The sequence below is a fragment of the Durio zibethinus genome, chromosome 26, assembly GCF_047325235.1.
Source record: "Durio zibethinus cultivar Kanyao isolate XHJ-2024 chromosome 26, ASM4732523v1, whole genome shotgun sequence".
NCBI classification, from domain to species: Eukaryota; Viridiplantae; Streptophyta; class Magnoliopsida; order Malvales; family Malvaceae; genus Durio; species Durio zibethinus.
In genome coordinates this window covers 8,392,192-8,415,076 of record NC_143187.1, presented here as the reverse complement: position 1 = coordinate 8,415,076, position 22,885 = coordinate 8,392,192, and the positions used below count along the sequence as shown (strand labels likewise).

The 22,885-nt window shown below is 30.4% G+C and overlaps 2 protein-coding genes and 1 pseudogene across 7 annotated transcripts; 2 read left to right on the top strand and 1 right to left on the bottom strand.

Moving 5' to 3' along the window:
• Positions 1-6,452: 6,452 nt before the first annotated feature.
• LOC111318682 (aquaporin NIP1-2-like) lies at positions 6,453-8,414 on the top strand. Its single transcript, XM_089755925.1, has 5 exons — positions 6,453-6,729; positions 6,971-7,195; positions 7,404-7,601; positions 7,842-7,903; positions 8,088-8,414. Exons 1-5 carry the CDS (start codon positions 6,592-6,594, stop codon positions 8,299-8,301), a joined length of 837 nt encoding a protein of 278 aa, XP_089612051.1. The 5' UTR covers positions 6,453-6,591; the 3' UTR covers positions 8,302-8,414.
• Positions 8,415-10,623: 2,209 nt separating this feature from the next.
• LOC111274941 (seipin-2-like) lies at positions 10,624-12,971 on the bottom strand (annotated as a pseudogene). The gene is made up of 2 exons (XR_016334263.1): positions 11,822-12,971; positions 10,624-10,929 (listed from the first exon to the last, which is right to left on the bottom strand). The product of XR_016334263.1 is annotated as a seipin-2-like (transcript).
• A 1,616-nt stretch (positions 12,972-14,587) lies between these two features.
• Positions 14,588-21,373, top strand: LOC111274940 (putative LRR receptor-like serine/threonine-protein kinase RFK1). Of its 5 annotated transcripts, none has more exons than XM_089755903.1 (24): positions 14,588-14,833; positions 14,978-15,140; positions 15,548-15,619; positions 15,711-15,779; positions 15,876-15,947; positions 16,163-16,234; positions 16,344-16,415; positions 16,520-16,591; positions 16,703-16,774; positions 16,882-16,953; positions 17,053-17,124; positions 17,249-17,317; positions 17,445-17,510; positions 17,626-17,685; positions 17,792-17,833; positions 18,085-18,128; positions 18,272-18,654; positions 18,737-18,935; positions 19,060-19,194; positions 19,516-19,634; positions 19,766-19,976; positions 20,099-20,336; positions 20,437-20,587; positions 20,678-21,373. In XM_089755903.1, the coding sequence occupies exons 1-24, from the start codon at positions 14,734-14,736 to the stop codon at positions 21,161-21,163; spliced, it is 3,111 nt and encodes a 1,036-aa protein (XP_089612029.1). In that variant the 5' UTR covers positions 14,588-14,733; the 3' UTR covers positions 21,164-21,373. The 5 variants fall into 5 exon arrangements, with proteins under 5 accessions (XP_089612029.1, XP_089612033.1, XP_089612030.1 ...); XM_089755904.1 differs by having other exon boundaries at positions 14,637-14,833; positions 16,347-16,415; XM_089755907.1 differs by lacking the exons at positions 20,437-20,587; positions 20,678-21,373 and having other exon boundaries at positions 14,600-14,833; positions 20,099-20,340.
• Positions 21,374-22,885: the final 1,512 nt, after the last annotated feature.

The window sequence follows — 22,885 nt, the reverse complement described above, 5'->3', positions numbered from 1 at the left end:
TTAGGATATGAGTCCAAATCAAGACTCATTATTTTCTGCAGTTTGTTTTTTCATATTTTATCATGATCTCATACCCCACAAGAGCCCATTTTTTTCTCCTTCCATGGGCCATATATAGCGTCTGAAGGCCTACCGCAGAAGACCGTCTGAACTAACAGAAACCAAGGATAATTCTTTAAGCAAAAACTCTTTTCTATTTCGTATTTAATTATTGAAAATGACCTAGTGAAAAATGGTGATTTGGAGCTGTGGATTGGTCAGACTGCCACTTGTCAATGGCTGGCGAGCAACCGCCAGTGCTTTTGTCTCCAATTGCCTAATCATTTTGGTGGGAATAATGCAGAACTATGGATTTTGTTCAACAATATGAGATATGTCGATCTGATATAATCCAAAATATTAAAGCAAGTGATGATGATTGAGCTGGCTGATTAGTTGATATAAACATGGAGAAGCAACAACAAAAAAAAAAAAAAAAATCAACAAACAAATCAAAAAAATATTGGACCAAGGAGTATATAATTTGGGTTTTGAAAATTATCATGCGCATTAAGAGAAACAAATGCAAAATTCCCCGTTGACTTAATTTTTTGTTCCCTTATTGGCTTGATTTTCAAGAAATGATAGCTCTTACTGTTAGTGATCACCTACCAGGAAAGAAACAGACAATATTTTTATGGTCTGAAAGACTGAAATCCTTGTAATAATTAAACTATTTATAAAAGCAGAACAAGTTTGTGATTTAATCAAATTGTCTGAAACATTGGCTTGAGTCCCGCGCAAAATCCCCTGATACTCGGTGAGGAGATTTGGATATATTAAAATTTTACCTTATGAATCAATATAATAGATTCATATGAAAAATATGATTAAATTGGCAAGTCCATCTTAAATTTTTGTCGGTTCAAGTGTAAAGAGATTACAACTAGAGAACCTATTCAATGCATTCATGTATTTTTTTATTATTTATGAGTAGGAATGTAATCAATCGAATTCAAATTGATATAATATTAAATTGAATTCAAATTCGACTTTAAATTTGAAACTCAAAATTTAACTCAAACTCGATCAAATTTTAAATTTTTTAACTCAAATTCAACTTGAAATAGAAATCGAACTATTCGAGCACGCTTGATTATATTCAATTAATATATAAAAATAAGTTCGATTCTTATATTCGATAAAAACTTGATTATTTATACTCAAATTCAAATTTAAGTTCGAGATATTTTATCAATTAAAATAATTAAAATATATTAAAATATAAAAACTTGATTAGATTCACAAGTAACTCAAGTCATGTATAAGAATACTCAAATTCGGGTCGATCGCTAAATCAATTTACTCGAATTCGATTTAATAATAATCGAATCGAATTCGAATTTTATTCGAATCAAATTCGAATAACTTACGAGTATCAATATATTATTTACACTCTACCCATGGGTGTGATGGAGCATTCTTCAATGCTTTTTCTCTGTTGACAAAGCCATATTAACTCACATTTTCAACGATATCTCCAAGCAAAGAGATAGATAAATTAAATAAAAAACAATCAAAGCAGAAGCAGCAAGAAATAATTAGATGCATGGTCAATCCATCAAATCCAATTTCTCTCATTCCTTGTTATATATATATATATATATATATATATATATATATATGTGTGTGTGTGTATGTATGAATTTCAAAAGTGTTAAAAGTGATCAACTTAATATAAAATTTTAAACTAACAAATTTATCTTTAAATATATAACATTTATTAATTAATTTAAGTTTAATTTAAATCAACTAAAATTAAAATAGAGTTTATGTGAAATTAAATTATTTAAAATTTTAATTCAAAAAATATTCAAAGTGATTGACTAAAATATTTTTAGTAAATATTTTATAAATTTTAATTTAAATAATATTTTTTTATTATTAGACCTTTTTTTTATAATTAAACTAAAAAAGTATTAAAAGTGATTGATTAAAATTATTTTCATAAAGTTTTAATATAAAATTGTTAAAAGTGATTAATTAAAATACCATTAGTTATTTTTTTATAAATTTTAATTTAAATAATTTTTTTATTATTATACTTTTTTTATAATTAGAATGATTTTTCACATCAAATAAAAATAAAAATAAAAAGAGATCAAAATTTAGTGTGCATAAGAATAGAACAATTATATGAAGTTTGTTTTTTTAGTTGTTGTAAAAATAATTGTATGTAGTTTATGTTGATAAATAAATTCATTAAAAATAATCATAATTAAGTCATTAAAGCATTTATTTTCTATTTTTTGTCTTTCAATTTTTTGTTTTAATAGATTTGTTAACTATATATGTATGATAATACTTTATTTATTTAAATATTTTATGAAAATATGCTTTATGAATTGATAATTTAATTTGATTATTGATAACATAATTAAAACTTTTTAGTCCCTTAAAATAATTCTTTAACATATCATTTTTACAATTTAGTCTAACATCTATAATTAATTTCTCTTTTATATTTATTTTTTCTAAAATTTTATAATTGTTATTCTCATAAACAAAAACTAATATCATATTAAATATAAATTAGTTACACACCATTCATCAACAATTAGCACTATGTGATTCATTAAACACTTTAATTAAATTTTTCACCTATAAATTAAATGATTTTGGAGGTGATGGAGTTACTAATAGTTTAGGATTAAGTCCTATCAAATTACTATAAGAATTGTTCACTATGATTGAAATAATAATTGATTTAATTTTCTTTTAATATTTATCTTAATGTGCATATATATAATTAATTTATATCTCAATATTATTTAATTTTTCTCAATTGTATTAAATTGTTTGGTTTTTTTTTGTCATCAAATGATTGAACAACCTAACGTAAATTATTTTAAGTAGAGAATTATCAAATGAAATAAAAATAATTATTTTTTGCTAATTCATTTAAGGCATGACACAATTTATTATAAATATCTTTTGAATGTGATTATGCCAAAGTTACATTAATTTATGAAAATTTATATTGTTAATGCTGAAAATGAAATCATTGTAAATTGTATAGGTATTACATAACAAATTTTTTATTCTGAGAATTAAAATTTTCTTAAGAAAACATGATAAGTATCAAAGTTAGGAATTTATTTTATTTCATTTTAAGTTTTAAAATTATGTATTTTAATATTTCTATATAATAAAAATTTATATATAATAAAAATTTTCAAATAAAAAAATAAATTTTCAATTGGTAGAACATATAATTACATTCAATTAATGAAAGTATCAATGAAAGATTATTCTAAGTAAAAAAATGAGAAGAAAGATTTATTAGTTATGTATAACTCTATATCCATATGACAAAAAAAATTTAGTGCTTTATAATGTTTCAATAAAAAATATACAAATATATTGATTTTAAAATTTTTAGGATTAATATGAAATTCTTTTATTGAGAGAAACATTGTATGCTCCTTTATTTTCTCATTTATATCAATTGAAAAATGTTTACTATTGCATCAAAATTTTTAAGATTACCATATTAGGTAATATTTGTTTAAGAATTAAAATTCAACAAATTAATTATCGCTAGTACATTTAATATAAAAATATTAATATAAATTATAATTTAACTAAACTTAAAAATGATTTAGGAATTAATTACTAAATTCATTTTATAAATCTTTATTTAATTGTGTATTTAGTATTTCAATTATTTTGAATTTTAACTTTTTATAATTTTGAGTTGGAGTTTAGATTTATGAACAATGACCAATTAGATTAAGTCAAATTTTTTGATTTATTTTTATTCATAGTATACTCAATTATTTACTTATGCATCTAAATAAATTTGACTCAATAATTGTTGCATGCTTCTTTTTGTTTAAAAAATTGGATTCAAATCATTCTAAATCCAAATAAAAAAGAAGTATACTCAATTACTTATAATTATAATTTCACTTTAGAAATACTCTTAAAATTAATTAATTTAACCACAACAACAATACAAATAAGACATTGGAGATGAAAAAAAAGTATAAATAAGAAACTTTTTTAAATTATTATAGAAGATGAATAAAACATATTAAATTCTGATTGGGTTAATTGAAATTTTGGTTATATTCAATCATTTCAAATTTTAAATAACTATTAAGTTGTTAACTTTTTTAAAGCAATTAAAATTGAATCAAGTTAGTTCATTTTTATAATTTTGTGTATTGTATTATTTTTAATTAAATTAAAATTTAAAATGAGCAAAAAAATTATTTATACTCAATTTGAGTTTTGAATTATTTTACGTTTGAGTTTATTAATCAATATTATTTTAAATATACTTTTATGACATTAATAATAAATTTAAAAATAAAATGAGAATGCAACACAATAAAAATTTAAGTGCAAAAGTGATTAAAATACTAATGATAATTCTAAAATAAAATCCTTATACCTAATTCTTACGAAGATTAAAAGATGTATCTTCTTTTGAAAATTTTGAAAGTCGTATTATAGAAATATTAATTTAGATCATCGAACTTATAATCACTCATTTGTTGATCAAGTTGCTACTATATGGATTGAGAAAAATAATTCAAACATTTTATTTGAAAGAGATATCATAATTCATACTAATTTAATAGAAATTATTCATAATTTAATGGTAAATCATTCATAACTTAATGGTAAATTATTCATAAATTAGTAATAAATCATTGATAATTTAGTAGTAAATCATTAATAATTTAGTAATAAATTATTGATAACTTAATTATCAATCATTGATAATTTTTTTATACATAAAGTTATCAAGGATTAACCATGATTACCAGTTGAAACAAAATCAAACTTTTATTATGGGGTTAGGATAAACCTACCATAAACCTATTTAACAAGAAAATTAATAAAAAATTTTAAATTTGAATAAAACAAAAATATTATTATGTAAAAGGAAATTATCTTATATATTATTAGTGGACTTTTAAATTTCATATTTTATAGTTGCAAATGCATAATAACATATTAGTAAATTAATGATATGTTAATAAAAAAAAGCAATAACATAATAGTTAATCATTAATAATCTAATAATAAATCACGGATAATTTAATAGTAAATTAATAATAACTTAATAATTATTAGTTTCAATTTAATAGTAATTAATTGATAAAATTCGTAGAAAATCATGAATAACTTAATAGTAAATCAATAATAATTTAATAGTTAATCATTATAAATTTAAAAGTAAATTAATATAACTTAGTAGTAGTAATCATTGATAACTTAATAGTTAATTAGTAATAAATTAATAATAAATCACAGATAATTCAATATAAATTAGTGATAACTTGGTAATGCATAATAATTAATTTAGTAATAAATCTGTGATGATTTCAAAGAAATAATAAAAAACCAAATAGTAAATCAATGATAATATATAAGTAAATGCATAATAACATAATAATAAACTATTGATAATTTAGTAGTAAATTATTGATAAATTAATAATAAATTAGTTATAACTTTATAATAAATAATCAGTACTTTAGTAATAAATTATCAATAATTTAATAGTAAATCATATATAATTTAATAGTAAATCATTCATAAATTATTAGTACTTTAATGTTAATTTATCATAGATAGTTTAATAGTAAATAAATGATAAAATAGTATTAAATCACTTATAACTTAATTATCAATCACTAACAAATTTTGTATATTTGAAGTTGTCAGAAATTGAACTTTGATTATTAACAAAAAATGAAGCTACGAATTTCATCTTAGGAAGCTATGATAAATCTACCATAAACCTATTTAATAAAAAGATTTAGTGAACAAAAATTTAAATTTAAATGAAATAATAATATTATTATATAAAAAGGAAATTATCTTATATTAGAACTAAATTCTTACTTTTATTACATAGAATTCGTTTTTAAATATATGATGACATAAATTTTATCAATAATAATAAAAAATATATAATAAGTTATCAAAAGATTACTAAAATTATACCAAAAAGTTGCCAAAATTTTATTAAAGATTATCAAAATTGTATCAATGAGTACCAAAATTATATTATAAGTTACCAAATTAATATCAAATGTTACCAAAATCATATTGAAGGTTAACAAAATTTTATTAAAAGTTATCGAAATTAAAATTATATAAAAAGTTATCAAATTTTACTTAAAGTATAAAAAATTCAGATTAAATTGTTAGTATTTATCATTATTTTCAAAAGTATATAAAAAGTTATCAAATTTAATCTATATTATACAAAAATAAAAATTAAATTATTAGTATTTATAATAATTATTATTATCATAGCATCAAAAAAATTATTTATTGAGATAAAGTTTTAGAAATAAAAATTACATGTACGTCGTTGCCAAAAACTAGTATATTTATATATTTGGATCATCTAGGCTGCCCCTTAAATTGGCTTCCTTAGGTGGGTTGTTGTACACACTTCTTCGCGGCCGTTGAGGAACAAAAGGGAGCAGAGACCATTCTCTGTATTTTATCTCTCTGTTTTGATCTCTCTTTCTGTTTCTTTTCACTGTTTTGCTAATTTTCTTTGTCACATAAAAGTTAGCAGTCATGGCTAAGATCTCCGGGGGTAACGGAAATCATGGAGTAGTTCTGAATGTGAATGGGGAAGCCAATCATAATCCTCCTCCATCAGCCTCCAAAAGCAAAGACTCTGTCCTCTGTTTCTCTGTACCTTTCATGCAAAAGGCAACTTTATATTCTTCTTTCTTGTCTTTTTCTTCTTTTTCCTTCTAACAGTAAACTCCAAATTAAATTGTTCAAATCTTGTCTTCGAAAACAAAATTTTGATTTTTGATCTTAACTGATTGCCTTGCTTCAATTATGTCCCTAGCTATCTTCACCCCATATGATTCCAATTCTCATTTGTTACTGATGTGTTATGGTTCAAAAGAATGAATGATAATTCGTTTTCCATTCCAATATGCAGCTGATGGCTGAGGTGTTGGGCACATATTTCCTGATATTTTCTGGTTGTGCATCGGTGGTGGTGAATGTAAACAATGACAAAGTGGTTTCACTTCCTGGGATTTCAATGGTGTGGGGATTGGCTGTGATGGTCTTGGTTTACTCTGTAGGTCACATCTCTGGTGCCCATTTCAATCCTGCAGTTACCATTGCTTTTGCTACCTGCAAAAGATTTCCTCTGAAACAGGTAAGTCATAGCAGCATGGTCATAACTTTAAGCCAAATTTGGTTATATTGTAAGAACTTGGGATTTGGGAATGAGTTTTCTAATGGAGAAAGTAGAAAAAACTTCTGCGCAAATGCAATTTGGTGCAAGGCAGTGTTCTGCAATTGATACATCTGGAACTGCACAAGTAATTTCCAATGGCTAATTTAATTTGCTTCTTTCATTTAAGGTGCCAATTTATATATCAGCTCAAGTCATTGGATCAACTCTTGCAGCTGGTACCCTTCGTCTGCTGTTTAGCGGACCACACGACGTCTTTGCTGGAACATCGCCACAAGGGTCTAACTTGCAGGCATTCGAGGTCGAGTTCATCATCACTTTCTACCTCATGTTCATTATATCTGGTGTCGCTACTGATAACAGAGCTGTAAGTTCTACCATTTCACCTTATCATTTTTTTTATTTTTCATTTTTTTTTTTTTGAGAAAAATTGGAGGAATATGGTAAGCCTAAGTTTGCCTTTGAATTACATGCAAGGTTAATGACAGTGACTCAGTCTTTTCAATTCTTATCTGCATTGAAAACCATATGAAAGAAAACGATCTTAAACGTTTTAAAGTAACAGCAATAATGTTCTGATTCGTTCCAATTCCATTTACTTGTGTAGATTGGAGAACTTGCAGGACTTGCCGTTGGTGCAACCGTGCTGCTTAATGTTTTGTTTGCGGGGTATTAACTTTTTCCGTAACCTTCTTGGCTGCTAACTATTACTTCAATTTGAAATCATAGTTATGCAACATAGTTACAAATCTTAAGAACAAACCCGAATTCAAACTAAGCATGTTTTGTCCTCGGAGTCATTCTTTTTTGCCAGTACAACTTTGTGCTGATGAATTAAGATCCTGTTCGACAGGCCAATTACAGGAGCTTCGATGAACCCAGCAAGGAGCTTGGGACCAGCAATTGTGTCCAATCATTACAAAGGGATATGGATATACATTACTCCACCAATTCTTGGGGCAGTATCAGGTGCTTGGGTTTATAACATGCTGAGGTATACTGACAAGCCGTTGCGGAAGATTACCAAGGGTGCTTCTTTCCTCAAGAGTTCACGTAATTGTGGTTAACTTGCCAAGAGTAGAAACGTAGGAGGTCTTTTTTTGCTTGTTATTTATGTAAATCAGGAGATTCAGGACTATAAATGGACTATAAATAATGTGTTATAGAAGTGGATCGTTAACCTTACTACAGAATATCAATGAAGGCAATTTTAATAGGCATGTTTTGCTCATTTCTGAGGTATTTTTGTCACTGATCCTTTACTTACCCTCATATTCTTGAAAGCAGATGATTTAAATTCCCAGTTCCATAATTGCTTGAACAAATTACACTGTCCTTTATCTTCTTTTCCAAACCATCATACTAGTCCTCTATTACATCATCAAAATTATGTAAGCTAGAAAAGTAAAGACGCAAATAACAAAGAAACCTTAAGACCTTTCATCCTGATTCCTGAGGAGGAAAAATTGGAAACGAAAATTTGGAAATGGATAAGATTGACAAAAGCATGTTATCCTCTGAAGAATTAGTTGAAATCACAAGCTGAATGTTTCGTATGCATTGATAGAATGCGCCGCCTTCAAAAGCTTGTTCAAATCGGGGGAGTCTTCCCGTTGAACAAGCGCATGATTCCTGCATATAACTGTTCACATGCACCAAAATAGAAAGAGTCTATGTTGGATGTTGCATCTGATAAATCATAAATGATATCCTGACATGTGAACCAATTTTGAGTCATTTTAAACTTCACAAACACATAATAACAGAAACTTGATACATAAGCATGAGAGTTCCCTGTAGCTATCAGCTCAACATGGTTGCCTCAAGTGTCGATGGAGCTAAATCCAGAGGCAAAAGGAAAGATAGATGTTATAGGGGCCCAAAGATAATATAGTTCACATGATAAACCTTGCTAACAAATCAATTTGCAGAACAAAAACGGTTTGTTTTCCCCACTTGATAGCTGAAAATTTTGTCCACACAAAAACTAAACAGAAAGATACTGCAAACCACATGCAAATTGGAAATGCATTTCCTTTCCAACATGGAAATTCACTCATCAACAACAGTTTACCAACAATCATTCAAGTGCATTATGGCTGATTAGACGGTTGTTTTAAAGAACAGAGCAAGGCGAGATCTTCATTTGCGTTATTTCCTTCATCTATACAACAACTAATCAGTCAAACGTAAGTTACTCATCAACTAAATAACTAGTCACTGTAGTTACATGTACAATTGTAAAACATCGTTCATTCAATAAATTTTCAAATAAGTCATATCTTACTCAGACCAATAAATAGAGCTAAAGTTATAGTTAAAATCGCTAGTAAAAAACTGAACTAACTAGTTAGAGTATGCATGAAGGAGCTAAATGAAATATATTCTTTTTATACATATGTTTATAAAGCACTTACCTAAGTTCAATTTTTAAAAGAGACAGGGATAAGCAAAAATACCAATTGAAAGAATAAGTTCAATTAAAATTTTTTGATTCATCAATCATTATAAATGGTATTAACAAAAATAGAACAGCAGGACAAGAGTAGAAAAGAAAAAAAAATAGATTCATCATCTTTGAACATAGATCAAGGAAAAAAAACCTTTGGATCTAATACAAGAATACAAGAAAGACCGCCTTACAAATATTGATTAGTAGAATTTCTTTTTATTCCTTCCTTTTTCTTTTTTTTTTTTTTATCTATATCTAATACTATCGACTACTCTTACTTGTTACTAGACGTAAGCAATTCCCTAAAATAGAAAAAGGAGTGCTTACAACAAAAAACAACCAAAACCCAATGTCATATGTTCAAATCCTAGAGAGCATGATTCCGCTCTTGTTAGGTTGAAAATTACACCGAACTGAAGAAAAAAAAAATTGAACAGCAATTCATATTTGACCTCCTTGAATTAAATTAATTAAATTAAAATTAAAGGGATCAATAAAAAATAGAGATTTTAATTAATCAAAGGTTCAACTGACCACCACGTCTGTAATGTAAATATGCGGTTATGAATAATCCAGCCAAAGTAATAGGAATTAGACCTAAGACAACTCCAAACACAAAAACTTCAATCATTTCAATTTATTTGAAAGAAGAAATATATACAATTGTACATCAGAGTTGAAAAAGATTTAAAAAATCAGGGGAAAACTAAAGGATAAGGTAAATCTTTAATTGCATTATTATCAAGTCCGCAGTGCTTCAAATCTGTGCTTGCAATCTATTCTGTGTAGAACTGCTGCTAGCAGAACCATCTCTTGTCCTTGTTCTCGGAATGAGTATAGGTCTACAACAAACTAAAGCAAACAATAATTCCATCATAAATGATGTCATGCTGACCCATATAAATATAGTTTTCTTCCAGTACCATATAATTCTTTTTATAAAAGGAAGCTCAGAATCAAGGATGAGGGACGCATCATATAGTTCAGGAATACCAGCACCCGGCCTGTACTCCGCTCGTTGTTCAAGTACTACCCTTAAACAAGCAGTAGGCACAATTCCTTCATTCAAACCTCTAATCTTCAGATTCAGAGTCTGTGCCTCTGAAACATAGCCAGTGATAAGAGGAGTAACCTTAAAGAATGTCAACAGAATGCGGATAGGCTCACTTTTGAATTTCAACATGCATGGATGGCTTGAACTGGCAAGAGTTTCACCATTAACAGACAGGAAATCTACCCTGACCTTCAAAAAAAAAAATTGCACTAGCATTCATCAAATACAATTTTGGTTACAAAAAGTTAAAGAGTCATATAACTGATAAAGGTAAATAAAAACCATTACATTTACTCAGGAAGAAACACCTTTTATAAAATGGCCATCTTTCCTTGTTACCAAACTTTCATAGCCCTAGTTCTAGACCAAGGTTTCAGCCAACATATCATTAGCCTCAATCACTATATTATGTTATTTAATACATATGGGATAGAATTGTTCAGGATAACAGAATACATCAAAATTAAACCGAACTTTATACTCAATTTTAGTGTTTGAGAGCAAAAGGAAGTGGTCTAAGACTCTAAGTTTATGCTGCTAATAAGCAAACGAACAATCACCAGAATATTATCAAATGTATTCTAGAACTCTCTTATGGTAGCAGGCTGCTACTAACATATGGAAGTATCAACTGAACAATCCAATTTTCCCTCAATCATTAGGTTAGAAATGCTATCATCTCAGGCAAATACACTGGCTATAAATTTTTCCTGGCTCACGAGGCTAGTAACCTGAGGAAATAATAACCCATTCCCTCAATGATTAAGGTTGACGGACACTCCAAATCCAACAACAATATTGTTTACTAACTTACTAGGTCCAATTACTTCGTCTAATAAGTTCTGAAATTACTTCAAAACTGGCTCATCAGTAATTCTTATCAAAATTAAAACAATTGATACATTTATGACTCACAAAGGTGCTAAAGAATGTCAGCATAAAACCTAACCAATCTAAAACTACAAGCAGAACCATAAACCCCAAATTGAATTCTCGATGAGAAATAAAAAACACAACTAAACAGAAGTAAAATAACTTGAAAACAATGGCAATTTCTGCATTCCATAAATCAACCAAATACCTGGAACATCCCAAGATTTCTGTTGTACTCTGACTCTGGCAATGTCAAAGAAACCGTAACCTGCAATTTGTGATCGGGTGGTATGACTCGGGAACCCACATTCTTCCCAACATCTATCTTCTCCATACATTTCATGCCACAACCAACAGCAGCACAAGATACAACAGGAACGAATGCAACCGGACTACTCTTAGTAAAATCAAAGTTCAACATTTCCTTTATCTTCAATGGTTCCTCCACCAAATACCTCATCAAAACCCCACTAATCACAAGTGAAGTAAACAATAACCCACATAAAACACAGCCTACATATGTAGCCCAAAACATTCCCCACCCAAATCGGAACACAAGGTTCCATATAGAATTAAAATCCTTTAACCACTCATACATCAAAGGACTAAAATACCCACAAATAGAATTCCATATATTTAACAACTTTGTGATTATATAAGCTCTACCATTCCTCAAAGCTTGAAAAGGATCAATAATAAACATGTAGCAGGAGCTTAACACTGACAGAGGAAACGTAACGAAGCTTATTAGCAAATTTAACTGAAACCCGATTGCCTTTATCATTAAACCAGCTATAAACACTAGCAAACTCGAGGAAGAATATAGTGACTCACTTAGTTCAGCGCCCGAATCAGCCGAGTTACGGGCTCGGTCAACTAATTCATCGTTTCTCGCAGTGGTGACCGTGGATTCGACGTCGCTTTTCTCTTCTATGACGCGGTTCGAGTTGAGGCCATCGCGAGTTGACTCAGTTATCTCGAAAGTGTGATCATTTGTCTTCACATCGCGGTAAAACTTAGACCTTGGCTCTCTCAAATTGGTTTTCGAGTGGTCTTCGATGGTGGAAGCTTCTAGAAGTAAATCGCCGGGTTCCTTGGAGGAGATTCCTCTGCGAGAGAAGACCCGATGGCGGATAGTAGAAGGTAAGTCGGACGTGGAAGAATCTGATTCGTCGAAGGCAAGGCAATCGTAAAAAGGGAGGTCGTCGAGTGCGTCGAAGAACTGGTCCTCTTCGTCGGCGTTTTGGGATTCCATTTGGAAAATTGGCGACGATAGCATCCTCCTTTTCCTTTTTCACATTTCTTTCCTTTCCTTAGTTGTTAATTGTTTTTCAAATTATAAAAATTAGTACTAGTATTAGTATTGTTATGAAATTAAAAATAATTTTGGATAATATTTTAATGAACGAAATATTATATTTATATATAAAAAAAAGAAAAGAAATATTTTAAGTAATTATAGAAAAAAATTATGATAAATAAGATTGTTTTTGCCACGTGTATAACTTGGGTGAATGATAATGGGCCTAGAAAACGTGTACAATAGGTTTAGTAGCCCTTTAGTTTCTTGTGAGACTTTCTGGCCAACAGGGCAGAGGATTTAACTTTTCTCCATGAAGAATCAAGACTTAATTATTCATAGGCATATAACTTTGCCGGCCAACAAAATTTGAAAAAGCAATGTCTTTGTAATTTGATACATTTCAGATGTGTCATGGCTCCAAAATTCAACTGATATTGCTTTAAACATTTCTCCCTTTAAGATTGTTGAAGGCAACCAGAACTTTCTTTTGGTTATTTACACAAAGAAAATCATGACTAAACTACCCAGTTTTAAGATTTTACTGTTAATATAATTCTTGATGTGTAACGAAATATTTTGCAGTAGTTTTACTTTATAAGTTGATCTTTACATGACAGGCTTGCCATTGCCAGCAAAGTGAAATTCTAATAGAGTTAGCGGATGAAAGGCTGGGATCTGAATTCAATAAGGTGCAAGCAGAAAGGATGATAAAAATAGCTCTCTTCTGCACAAATGCTTCATATGCATCACGGCCAACCATGTCTGAAGTATTAAGCAATATGCTAGAAGGACCAGCAGTCATACCAGATGTGAGCACTGGAGCAAGTACCTAAAACTGAGATTTAAGGTGTAAGGCCGTAAGGGATCATCATAAACAGACACATAACCAGAGCTCGAGAGGAAGTCAGGTCATTTATTCAAGGCCGGCCGGCCAGGTTCTGGCGGGTCAATCTTCCTCTGCCTCTGAAAATGATCTGTATGACATCAACATGGAGTCCTAATTAAGAGTCTAATGCAACAAGTAGCTATGGCAAGCCAGACAGCCCTAATTCAGTAGGTCAGGTCCAGATTTCAACATCTGTCCCCCCGTTACTTGACCCTCAATCCTTCACGCCTTGATCTTTATTATGCCAATCACAATTCCAAATGTGTGCGATATTAAAATAATGCACTGATTAAAATGAAATTAGAGTACTTTTTCTTCGTATGAACGATGTTATTGTCTGCACCGCTTTGCTCTCAAGAATACGTTTGGAATTTTCTATGATCTTCAAGTCAAAAGATACAGGCAACCAATGAATTTGTTCGTCCATGAATAAAGCAAAAGACAATTGAAAGCTGTTTAAATTAACCAACCAATTAGCTTTTGGTTTTAAAAACTGAAAATTGACCACACGTATAGGGGGTCCACGTGCTGATCCTAGTCAGCATGCGGTTTGAAAATCTGAAGTAACCAGCCGTATGAAATAATCCTATAAAAGAAGCCAATCACTTGGCAAAAAATCAAAAAAGAAATTCCCAAGATAATGCAATACTCCATTAAAAATAACACTAGTATTCCACAATCACGGTTAGGTCACGCTACGGGAAAAGTGTTTTGATGAAAGGTCAAGAATGACGAGAATGCATGGTGGCTAATTTCATTTTAAAGTTTGTTAAACATTTTAATTTGACTAGCATAAACTATTTGACAAGTTTACACCGTTCTCCTACATTAAGTCAAATGAAAGGAGTTGCTTAAGAGAGAGGAACAGTCTAAATAATGGTTGCAGATAAAAAGGGGAGAAAGATTTTCTGTGTACTGCAATTTTGTCAGGATGATGCTTGTCAAGACCGTGATTTTGGTATCGGCTGCTCTAGCTTTGAGTTTGATAGGAACTCATAAATCTGAGGCTGCCAGGCTGCCTGAAGACGAGGGTGTGATGATGAATTAATTGAATTATTTCTTTATGATCATTTTCTTGTTTTAGTTTTATATTCTTGTTCTTGTCATGTTTTATTTTTGGGTTTCAATGAACAAGATGTGATGACATCGGGTTTTTGATGGATGTGTTTATACAGTGAATGTTCTGAATCAAATTGCCAGGACAATGGGAGCAACAGACTGGAATTTTGATGAAAACGTTTGCCAAGAGATTGGCACAACCAGGGTAGAAAGAGGATTTGTCCCTGAGAGAAACGTTACTTGCTACTGCCAGAATGAAACCTGTCATGTCACACATTTGTAGGTTCCGGTCCATTCTTTTTGTATTCATTTGTACTTAGTCTTCTTCTACTACCTTTAATTTCTGCACTCATTTCAGGTTTTTATTGTATTGGATTTTGTTTTTTTAAGAAAAAACTTAACAAATATCTTACACTCTTTGTAAAACATTTTCAGTGTTCCTCAATAAACCTCGAGAAAAGATCTAAACAGGTTTTTTATTATAGTTTATTCAGACTTAAACCGACTTAAAAGGTGCAGGTTTTTTACTCGACTGATCCCACATCTTGTCAAGTATAAAACTGTGGAATTCTAGTTGTCCATAATCATAGATATGTTATGTATAGCTTAGGCCCAGAAAAAATAAAAACTGAAATATACAGATAGATTCAAAGTGACTAATAGTTAGCTTGTTATATGGATTTCAGAATATTTAAGCGTCAGAACCTTCCAGGTGCACTTCCATCTGAACTAGTACTTCTTCCTCACCTCATAGAGATGTAAGCAACACAATCTTTTTCTCTCTGACATCACATGGTGTGCACGCATATAAATTTAAGTATATTAGAATGATCTTAATATTGCGTGCAGTGATTTTGCTTACAACTACCTGAGTGGTTCCATACCAGCTGAATGGGGTTCCATGCAGTTGGAGAAAATGTGAGTTATTCTCCCCAACTAATTTCACCATAAACTTATGCAAGAAAAGATAAGATAATTGTTTGTTATTGAGCTAACCAGACAACCTTCACGCAGCTCTGTCTTTGGAAACCGATTATTAGGGAGTATCCCAAGCTATCTGTGGAACATTAGCACCCTTAAGTACTTGTAAGTTTTGAAGTACTCTAATTTATGGATGATGTTCAGAAACTGGAATCCTTTTGGTCCATAAATTTTACATTTAGAGATAAACTTCTTAAATTTTATTATTTGCATACTTTTAGTAACGAATTTTAAGTACACAATCAGAGGAATGAAGAGTTTTATTCTCCGGTTGGTGAATGTTGTGTCCTATTACTAACCTTAGCTTATCTATCTTTCAGGGATCTTGAAGTAAACAATTTTTCAGGACAAGTCCCTCCAGAGTTCGGGAAGTTGGTCAACTTGGAAACTTTGTAAGTCATTTCAAGACTTCCTCTTCAAATTTTTGTTTTCTTGAACTTTATATTCTCTTGAAATGTCTCTCAATAGTATTTGAAGGATGTAATACATTTGTCCTTTCAGAAGATTGTCCTCCAACAGATTGAGTGGAAATTTGCCATCAGAACTTGCTGATCTGAGGAACTTAACAGACTTGTAAGCCTTTTAGTAGGGTTTGTTATACTAGTTGAATTGAGTCACAATAAAAAAACGGAAGAAGTCTGTTATTAACTTACTAACATTAATATTGCAAAATGCAGTCGGATAAATGACAACAACTTGAATGGCGGTATACCAGATTTCATTCAGAACTGGAACAAACTTGAGAGATTGTAAGATATCCTCAACTTTCAAGAGGTTTCTAAGTGACTTTAAGCATCAAATTTGTATTTTCACTTGAAATCTTCTCGGTTGTTTTTTGTTAATTTATCTGAGATAACCAGGGAAATGCAAGGTAGTGGACTTGAAGGACCTATTCCATCATCGATTTCTGCTTTAGAAAACTTGAAAACTTTGTAAGTGAAAGCTTCTCAATTTTACCATCAGCAGTAGATTTGTGACAACAATTTACTGAACTTTTTGTGGCTAAACGTTTTCTTCTCAACATTATACTTATGTACAGGATAATAAGTGACATAAATGGAACAAATCAGTCTTTTCCTGATATAAGGAACATGAAGGGCATCGGGCGAATGTAACATTCACTGTTAATCTTCTACTAGTTTAAAAAGGCATATGATTAATCACTTCTGGATCATTATATTTGACATCACCAAAATTCTGGATGTTGTAGAATTCTAAAGAAATGCAGCATTTCTGGGCAGATCCCTGAATATGTCTGGGACATGAGTGAATTACGTATGCTGTGAGCATTCTTTATATGTCTTTAATTACTAAAAACTTTTTAATTTTTAGAAGTATCATGAATTCATGGGGAATTTTAACCATAAGATGTAATATATTCATGTTTTTCTTGTGATTTTGGACAGGGATCTCAGTTTTAACAGTTTAAATGGAGAACTTGAAGATGTCATTCCCCCTGGCAACTTAAAATTCCTGCAAGTTTCTTTCTTTCCCCTCTTTCTCCTTTGATGAAAGAAATCGTCTAAGCCATGATTCCAATATTTTTCTAGTTTATGGTTTGTAAAGCTTGTAACACTGACTTTACGATATGATGAACATCAGCTTTCTAACTGGCAACAATCTCAGTGGAAATATACCACAGTCAATCTTGAGGACAGGAATAACTGTGTATGTGTTTTCTACTAGGATTTCTAATTCTTGTATCTATTTGAAGAATATTTGTAAGTTTTTCCTCACTTGCAATAACTCTAAGAAGATGGCTCTATTTCATTCTTTCTGGCAGAGATCTTTCCTACAATAATTTCGCATGGCAAAGCCCTGAGCAGCCTGCTTGTCAGCCATTGTTGGTTTTTCATTTTTTTACTTTTAATTGGAGAGAACTGTCTACTTCCTGTATGCTTTCCTAATGCAATGTTACTGAATTTTATTGTGTTTTGGTCTTTAAATAGGAGTAATGTTAATTTGTTCCGCAGTTCTTCATCAAGAAACCTGTAAGTTGCCCTCATACTGCATCTATTGTGTATGTTATAAAATTCCAGCTATGGCCATAGAATCCACTGTCATTGGTACAGCATAGTTACTCTTTCTCTTGCTCTCAGTTTTTAGGCTTGACTAAAATAAAATCCATCCTTTGTTCTTCATTAAATAGTTCAAAATTTTAAGCCAAGTTTCTCTTAATATAAGTAATTTTCCCTAAACCCTTTTGGTGTTAATCCATTCCCTTTTCTGTCTATCATAACAGAGGTGAAATTTTTCAATGCAAGAATGATTTCGAATGTGAAGAATGTAAGTATGCAGAAAATGATCCTTTCATTTCGAATTTTATAGTCTAACCTTATATTTTCATGTCTTTCTTCATTACCATTTTCCAACAGCGTCTGCAAAGTTCCTCCCATCTGTAGTTTAGTACTTTTTTGTCTCCATTTCAGATTCACACTCTTTGTACGTAAATTGTGGTGGTGATGATGTGACAATAAACGGTAAAACTTATAGAGGAGATAGAAAATTTGGTTCTGGTGGTGCTGCAACATTGTATCAAAGTGATGATAACTGGGGATTCAGTAGCACTGGAGACTTCAGAGATGATGACAATGAACTGAACTTACAGTCACGTTTTATTGCAACTGTTCAGTCACCCAACCTCCCTGAATTATACACTACTGCACGTCTGTCTCCTCTTTCGCTTACTTATTATCAATATTGTTTAGAAAATGGGAACTATGTTGTGACTCTACACTTTGCCGAGATTCAATTCTCAAATAATGCAAGCTATGGAAGTCCTGGAAGGCGCATGTTTGATATTTTTATTCAGGTAAGTGATCACAATTGAGATGCATGATTGTGTCAATAGCTTATCAACAAGGTTTTTCTAGAATTTTTTTTTCATGTGGCAGGATGAGGTTGTGGAGGAAGATTTCAATATAGCAGCTGAAGCTAAAGGAGTTCTTACCCCCTATACAAAATCATATAATGTTAATGTAACAAATGGTAGAATAGAGATCCGCTTCTACTGGGCCGGCAAAGGAACTCAAGCAATTCCTGACAGAGGAATCCATGGTCCACTCATTTCAGCAATCTCCCTAGAGAATCCCAGTATGTGATCTTTTTCCCTTTTCCTCATCCTGATCCTACTCTTTATTACACGTTTAGCTATAGGTATTATTATTTCCAGCTTAATTTCAATTAGCTTAACGGATTGGTGAGTTCTTTGGGACAGATTTCAAACCTGAAGAGAAGAAACAGAATGTTGTGCCAATCGTTGTTGGTGTCCTAGGAGCATTGCTCATATTCTTGGCATTGGGTATCCTTTGGTGGAGATACTATTTCAAAGCCAAGAGGCGGCAAGAAAAAGGTTTGCATTGTTTCAGATAGAGAAGTCGATCCTTAAGAATTTTCTTTCTTGCAATTTCAGATAGATTAACCACGTATTAAAAAAAATGACAAGCATTCTTTCAGCTTTTAGATCGCATGAAATACCTTTCTATGAATCTCAATTTCCAGGTTCCCGGGTAAAATTGTTTACTTTCAGGTGTAAAATTTTGTGTGTTCACAAATAGACATAACAAAACCATGCACAGATTGGGTTAATTAGACGAGCTTCCAAATTCTCTATCTTTTTTCCATAAACAAATATATAAATTTGTAATGGACAAGGAACTCTCTTCTTTTACAGATCTTAAAGGACTAGACGTTCAAACCGTTTCTTTCACTTTAAAGCAGATTAAGGCTGCCACCAATAACTTTGATTCTGCAAACAAGATTGGAGAAGGTGGATTTGGACCTGTTTACAAGGTATACAAGCCAGATATCAGTCATCATGAACCCTATATGTGGAGACCCACACCCAAAGCGTTACCCTATAGTAATCTGATATTTCACTTTTAAAAGTTATGCTCAGATTAATTTTCATTATTGGGTAGCAGGGCCAGCTTGCTGATGGTACAGTCATTGCTGTGAAGCAGCTATCTTCAAAATCAAGTCAGGGCAATCGTGAATTCATGAACGAGATTGGCATGATATCATGTTTGCAACATCCGAATCTTGTAAAGCTTTACGGATGCTGCATTGAAGGTGATCAATTGTTGCTAGTATACGAGTACCTGGAAAATAATAGCCTTTCTCGGGCTTTGTTTGGTAAGTGCAGCATACAATATTTTACGTGGTAAATTTATTTGGATGGAAAAATGAAACAAAAACCTGGAGAGGTGGACAGTGATTGTTTTGCCTATTGAATATTTACTGGTTACTTTCTTTAGGCCCAGAATATAGTCAAATGAACCTGGACTGGCCTACCAGGCAAAAGATTTGTACGGGGATAGCTAGAGGTTTAGCGTTTCTCCATGAAGAATCTAGACTCAAAATTGTTCACAGAGACATCAAAGGTACCAATGTTCTGCTAGATAGAGACCTCAATCCTAAAATATCCGACTTTGGATTGGCTAAGCTTCATGAGGAGGAAAAAACCCACATCAGCACACGAGTTGCAGGAACAATGTAAGCCAGTTCTTGTCATCGTTCCATTTTATTCTAGATTTCTAGTTGATTATTCTGTTTTGAACTTCAAATCTAAATTGCATGACAAATTTGAATGCAGAGGATATATTGCACCGGAGTATGCATTGTGGGGATATTTGACGTACAAGGCAGATGTTTACAGTTTTGGAATTGTGGCACTGGAAATTGTCAGTGGGAAGCACAATATGAGTTATGATCCAGATAATAAATATACTTGCCTTCTTGATTGGGTAATCAGTACTATATATACATAACAAGGAGTCTTTTAGATTGTTGAAAAATATAGCAATGTCCTTAATTGTTCTTATGTATTTTTTTAGGCCTGTAATTTACAGCAAACCGGAAAGCTATTAGAGTTGGTGGATGACAAGCTGGGAACTGAATTTAACAAGGTAGAAGCAGAAGGGATGATTAAAATAGCTCTTCTATGCACAAATGCTTCGCCCTCGCTAAGGCCAACGATGTCTGAAGTAGTAGGCATGCTAGAAGGAACAATCAACGTTCCAGAATCTGTACCTGATCCAGGTAGTTACAGTCAAGATTTGAGGTTTAAAGCCATAAGAGACCATCATAAGTCTATGAATAGTCAGAATTTGGAAAGCCAGGTGGGTAGTTCAACAACTGCAGGGTCCAGGATTGAACCTTCTGATGCATATGCTTATGACCTGAATGAAATCAATGAGGAATACCATTTAAGGTTCAGAACCATGGAAAGCCAGACATCAACATCATTCCCGTCGTGGACTGGCTCTTCAACAATGTCTGTATCTGCCCATGATCTTAACGAAATCCAATCAAGTTCGTAGCAGTCAGAGAAACATACCATGGTTGGATTGTCAGGATGCTCTTACCATTTATTTTATTCTTTTTGTCTTTGTTGACAATCTATATATACTCGTTGTATCGTATTTGTATATTTTATCAAAGACCTTGACTTAGCTTGGGATAATGTGAGATACGTGGTTGACTGTTGGCGCTAAGCTGCCATTGAAACCATTGGCGGATCCTTTAAAGAACCTGCCCCAAAAATTTTGAATTTTTTTTTTTATACGTGCGTTATTTTGATAATAAATTTGAATTTTTTTTATAAAAAAATTAATTTGACCATCTCAAATTTAAATTTACAATGTAGATATGTATTATTCTTTTTTCTATGTATTTATATTGGATATATAATTACAAAAGTTATTTGTATCTAAATATTACAATTCTTAATTTCCGAAAATTATAATATTTTAACTTGTGTTTACTTATTATAAATTTTTTAATTTAAAATAAATAATAAAATTGTCAACATTATATTTTCACAAATATTTAAATTTAAGTTTAATATATATATATATAAGTATTACAATAACTATAATAACTTGACAAATATCCAATTATAATTTTTTTTTCAATCAATCTTTTTTATTATATTATGCATGCTCATTTTATTTGAAAATTATTACATGTCAAAATAATTAATATGATTAATTTAAATGCATTTTCTATTTTCATAATATAAAAATACCATGTAAAAAATTAGAAGTTTTTAATTTATCATATTAAAGTTTTTATTTTCTTGTTTTAAAATTTAATTTATTAAAAAAAATTGTGATTTTTTTCACTTTAATAATTTAAATATTAAATATGATAAAATAATATGTATTTTTATAAAAAATAATATTAATAATTTATAATTAAAAATAATGAGATCAATTATTAAACATATTCATTTCTATATATACATATATATATATTAACATATTTATAATTATAATTTTTATTATTATATATTTATATTTTTTTATTATTAATAAATTTAATATATTTTTAAAAAATTATTACAAAATATTACTTTAATCTCTCAAAATTAGAATCGAAGATCGCGACCGTTGAAACATGAAAATGAACCTTGATCTTATATTTCAGAAAAGGTGCGTGCATCAGCAGACTTCAATGGCCACAAGGATCACAACTGCGACCAGAAAAAGGTGTCGGCACGAGAAATTTCGCGAAAAGCATAATTTAACAAACTGCAGTGTCACATCAACGAAGGGATTAGCATGACTATGAACAAATAGACTTTGCGACATGTTAAAACCTATGTGCTTAAAATTGATGGTCTCTGTCACGCAAAGCACTGCACTGGAACGGAAAGCGAAGCAGAAAAAAAATTTTTGCTTTTACTTTTTTTTTTTTTTTATGATATCCCTTTTCTTAATTTACTTAACACATTTTATTATTTTTAACACCTTATTAATAATTTATTACATTTCATACTTAAAATTAAAATTTATCAAAATATAAAAATACTCTATCTCCTCTCCCTCACATCCTATCTCTTCTCTTTTTTTTTCCTAATTATAATCCTAAAAATTTAAAATTAAATTCAAAGAAAAATTTATCCATTTAAAATTAAAAAACTTATAATTAAAGATAAATTGCTAGTTCTTTATATTTGAAAGTTTTTAAAAGTTTTTGAAAATGAATTTTCAGATATCCTTAAAAACTTTTGTATATCAATTTATGAAAATCAATTTATT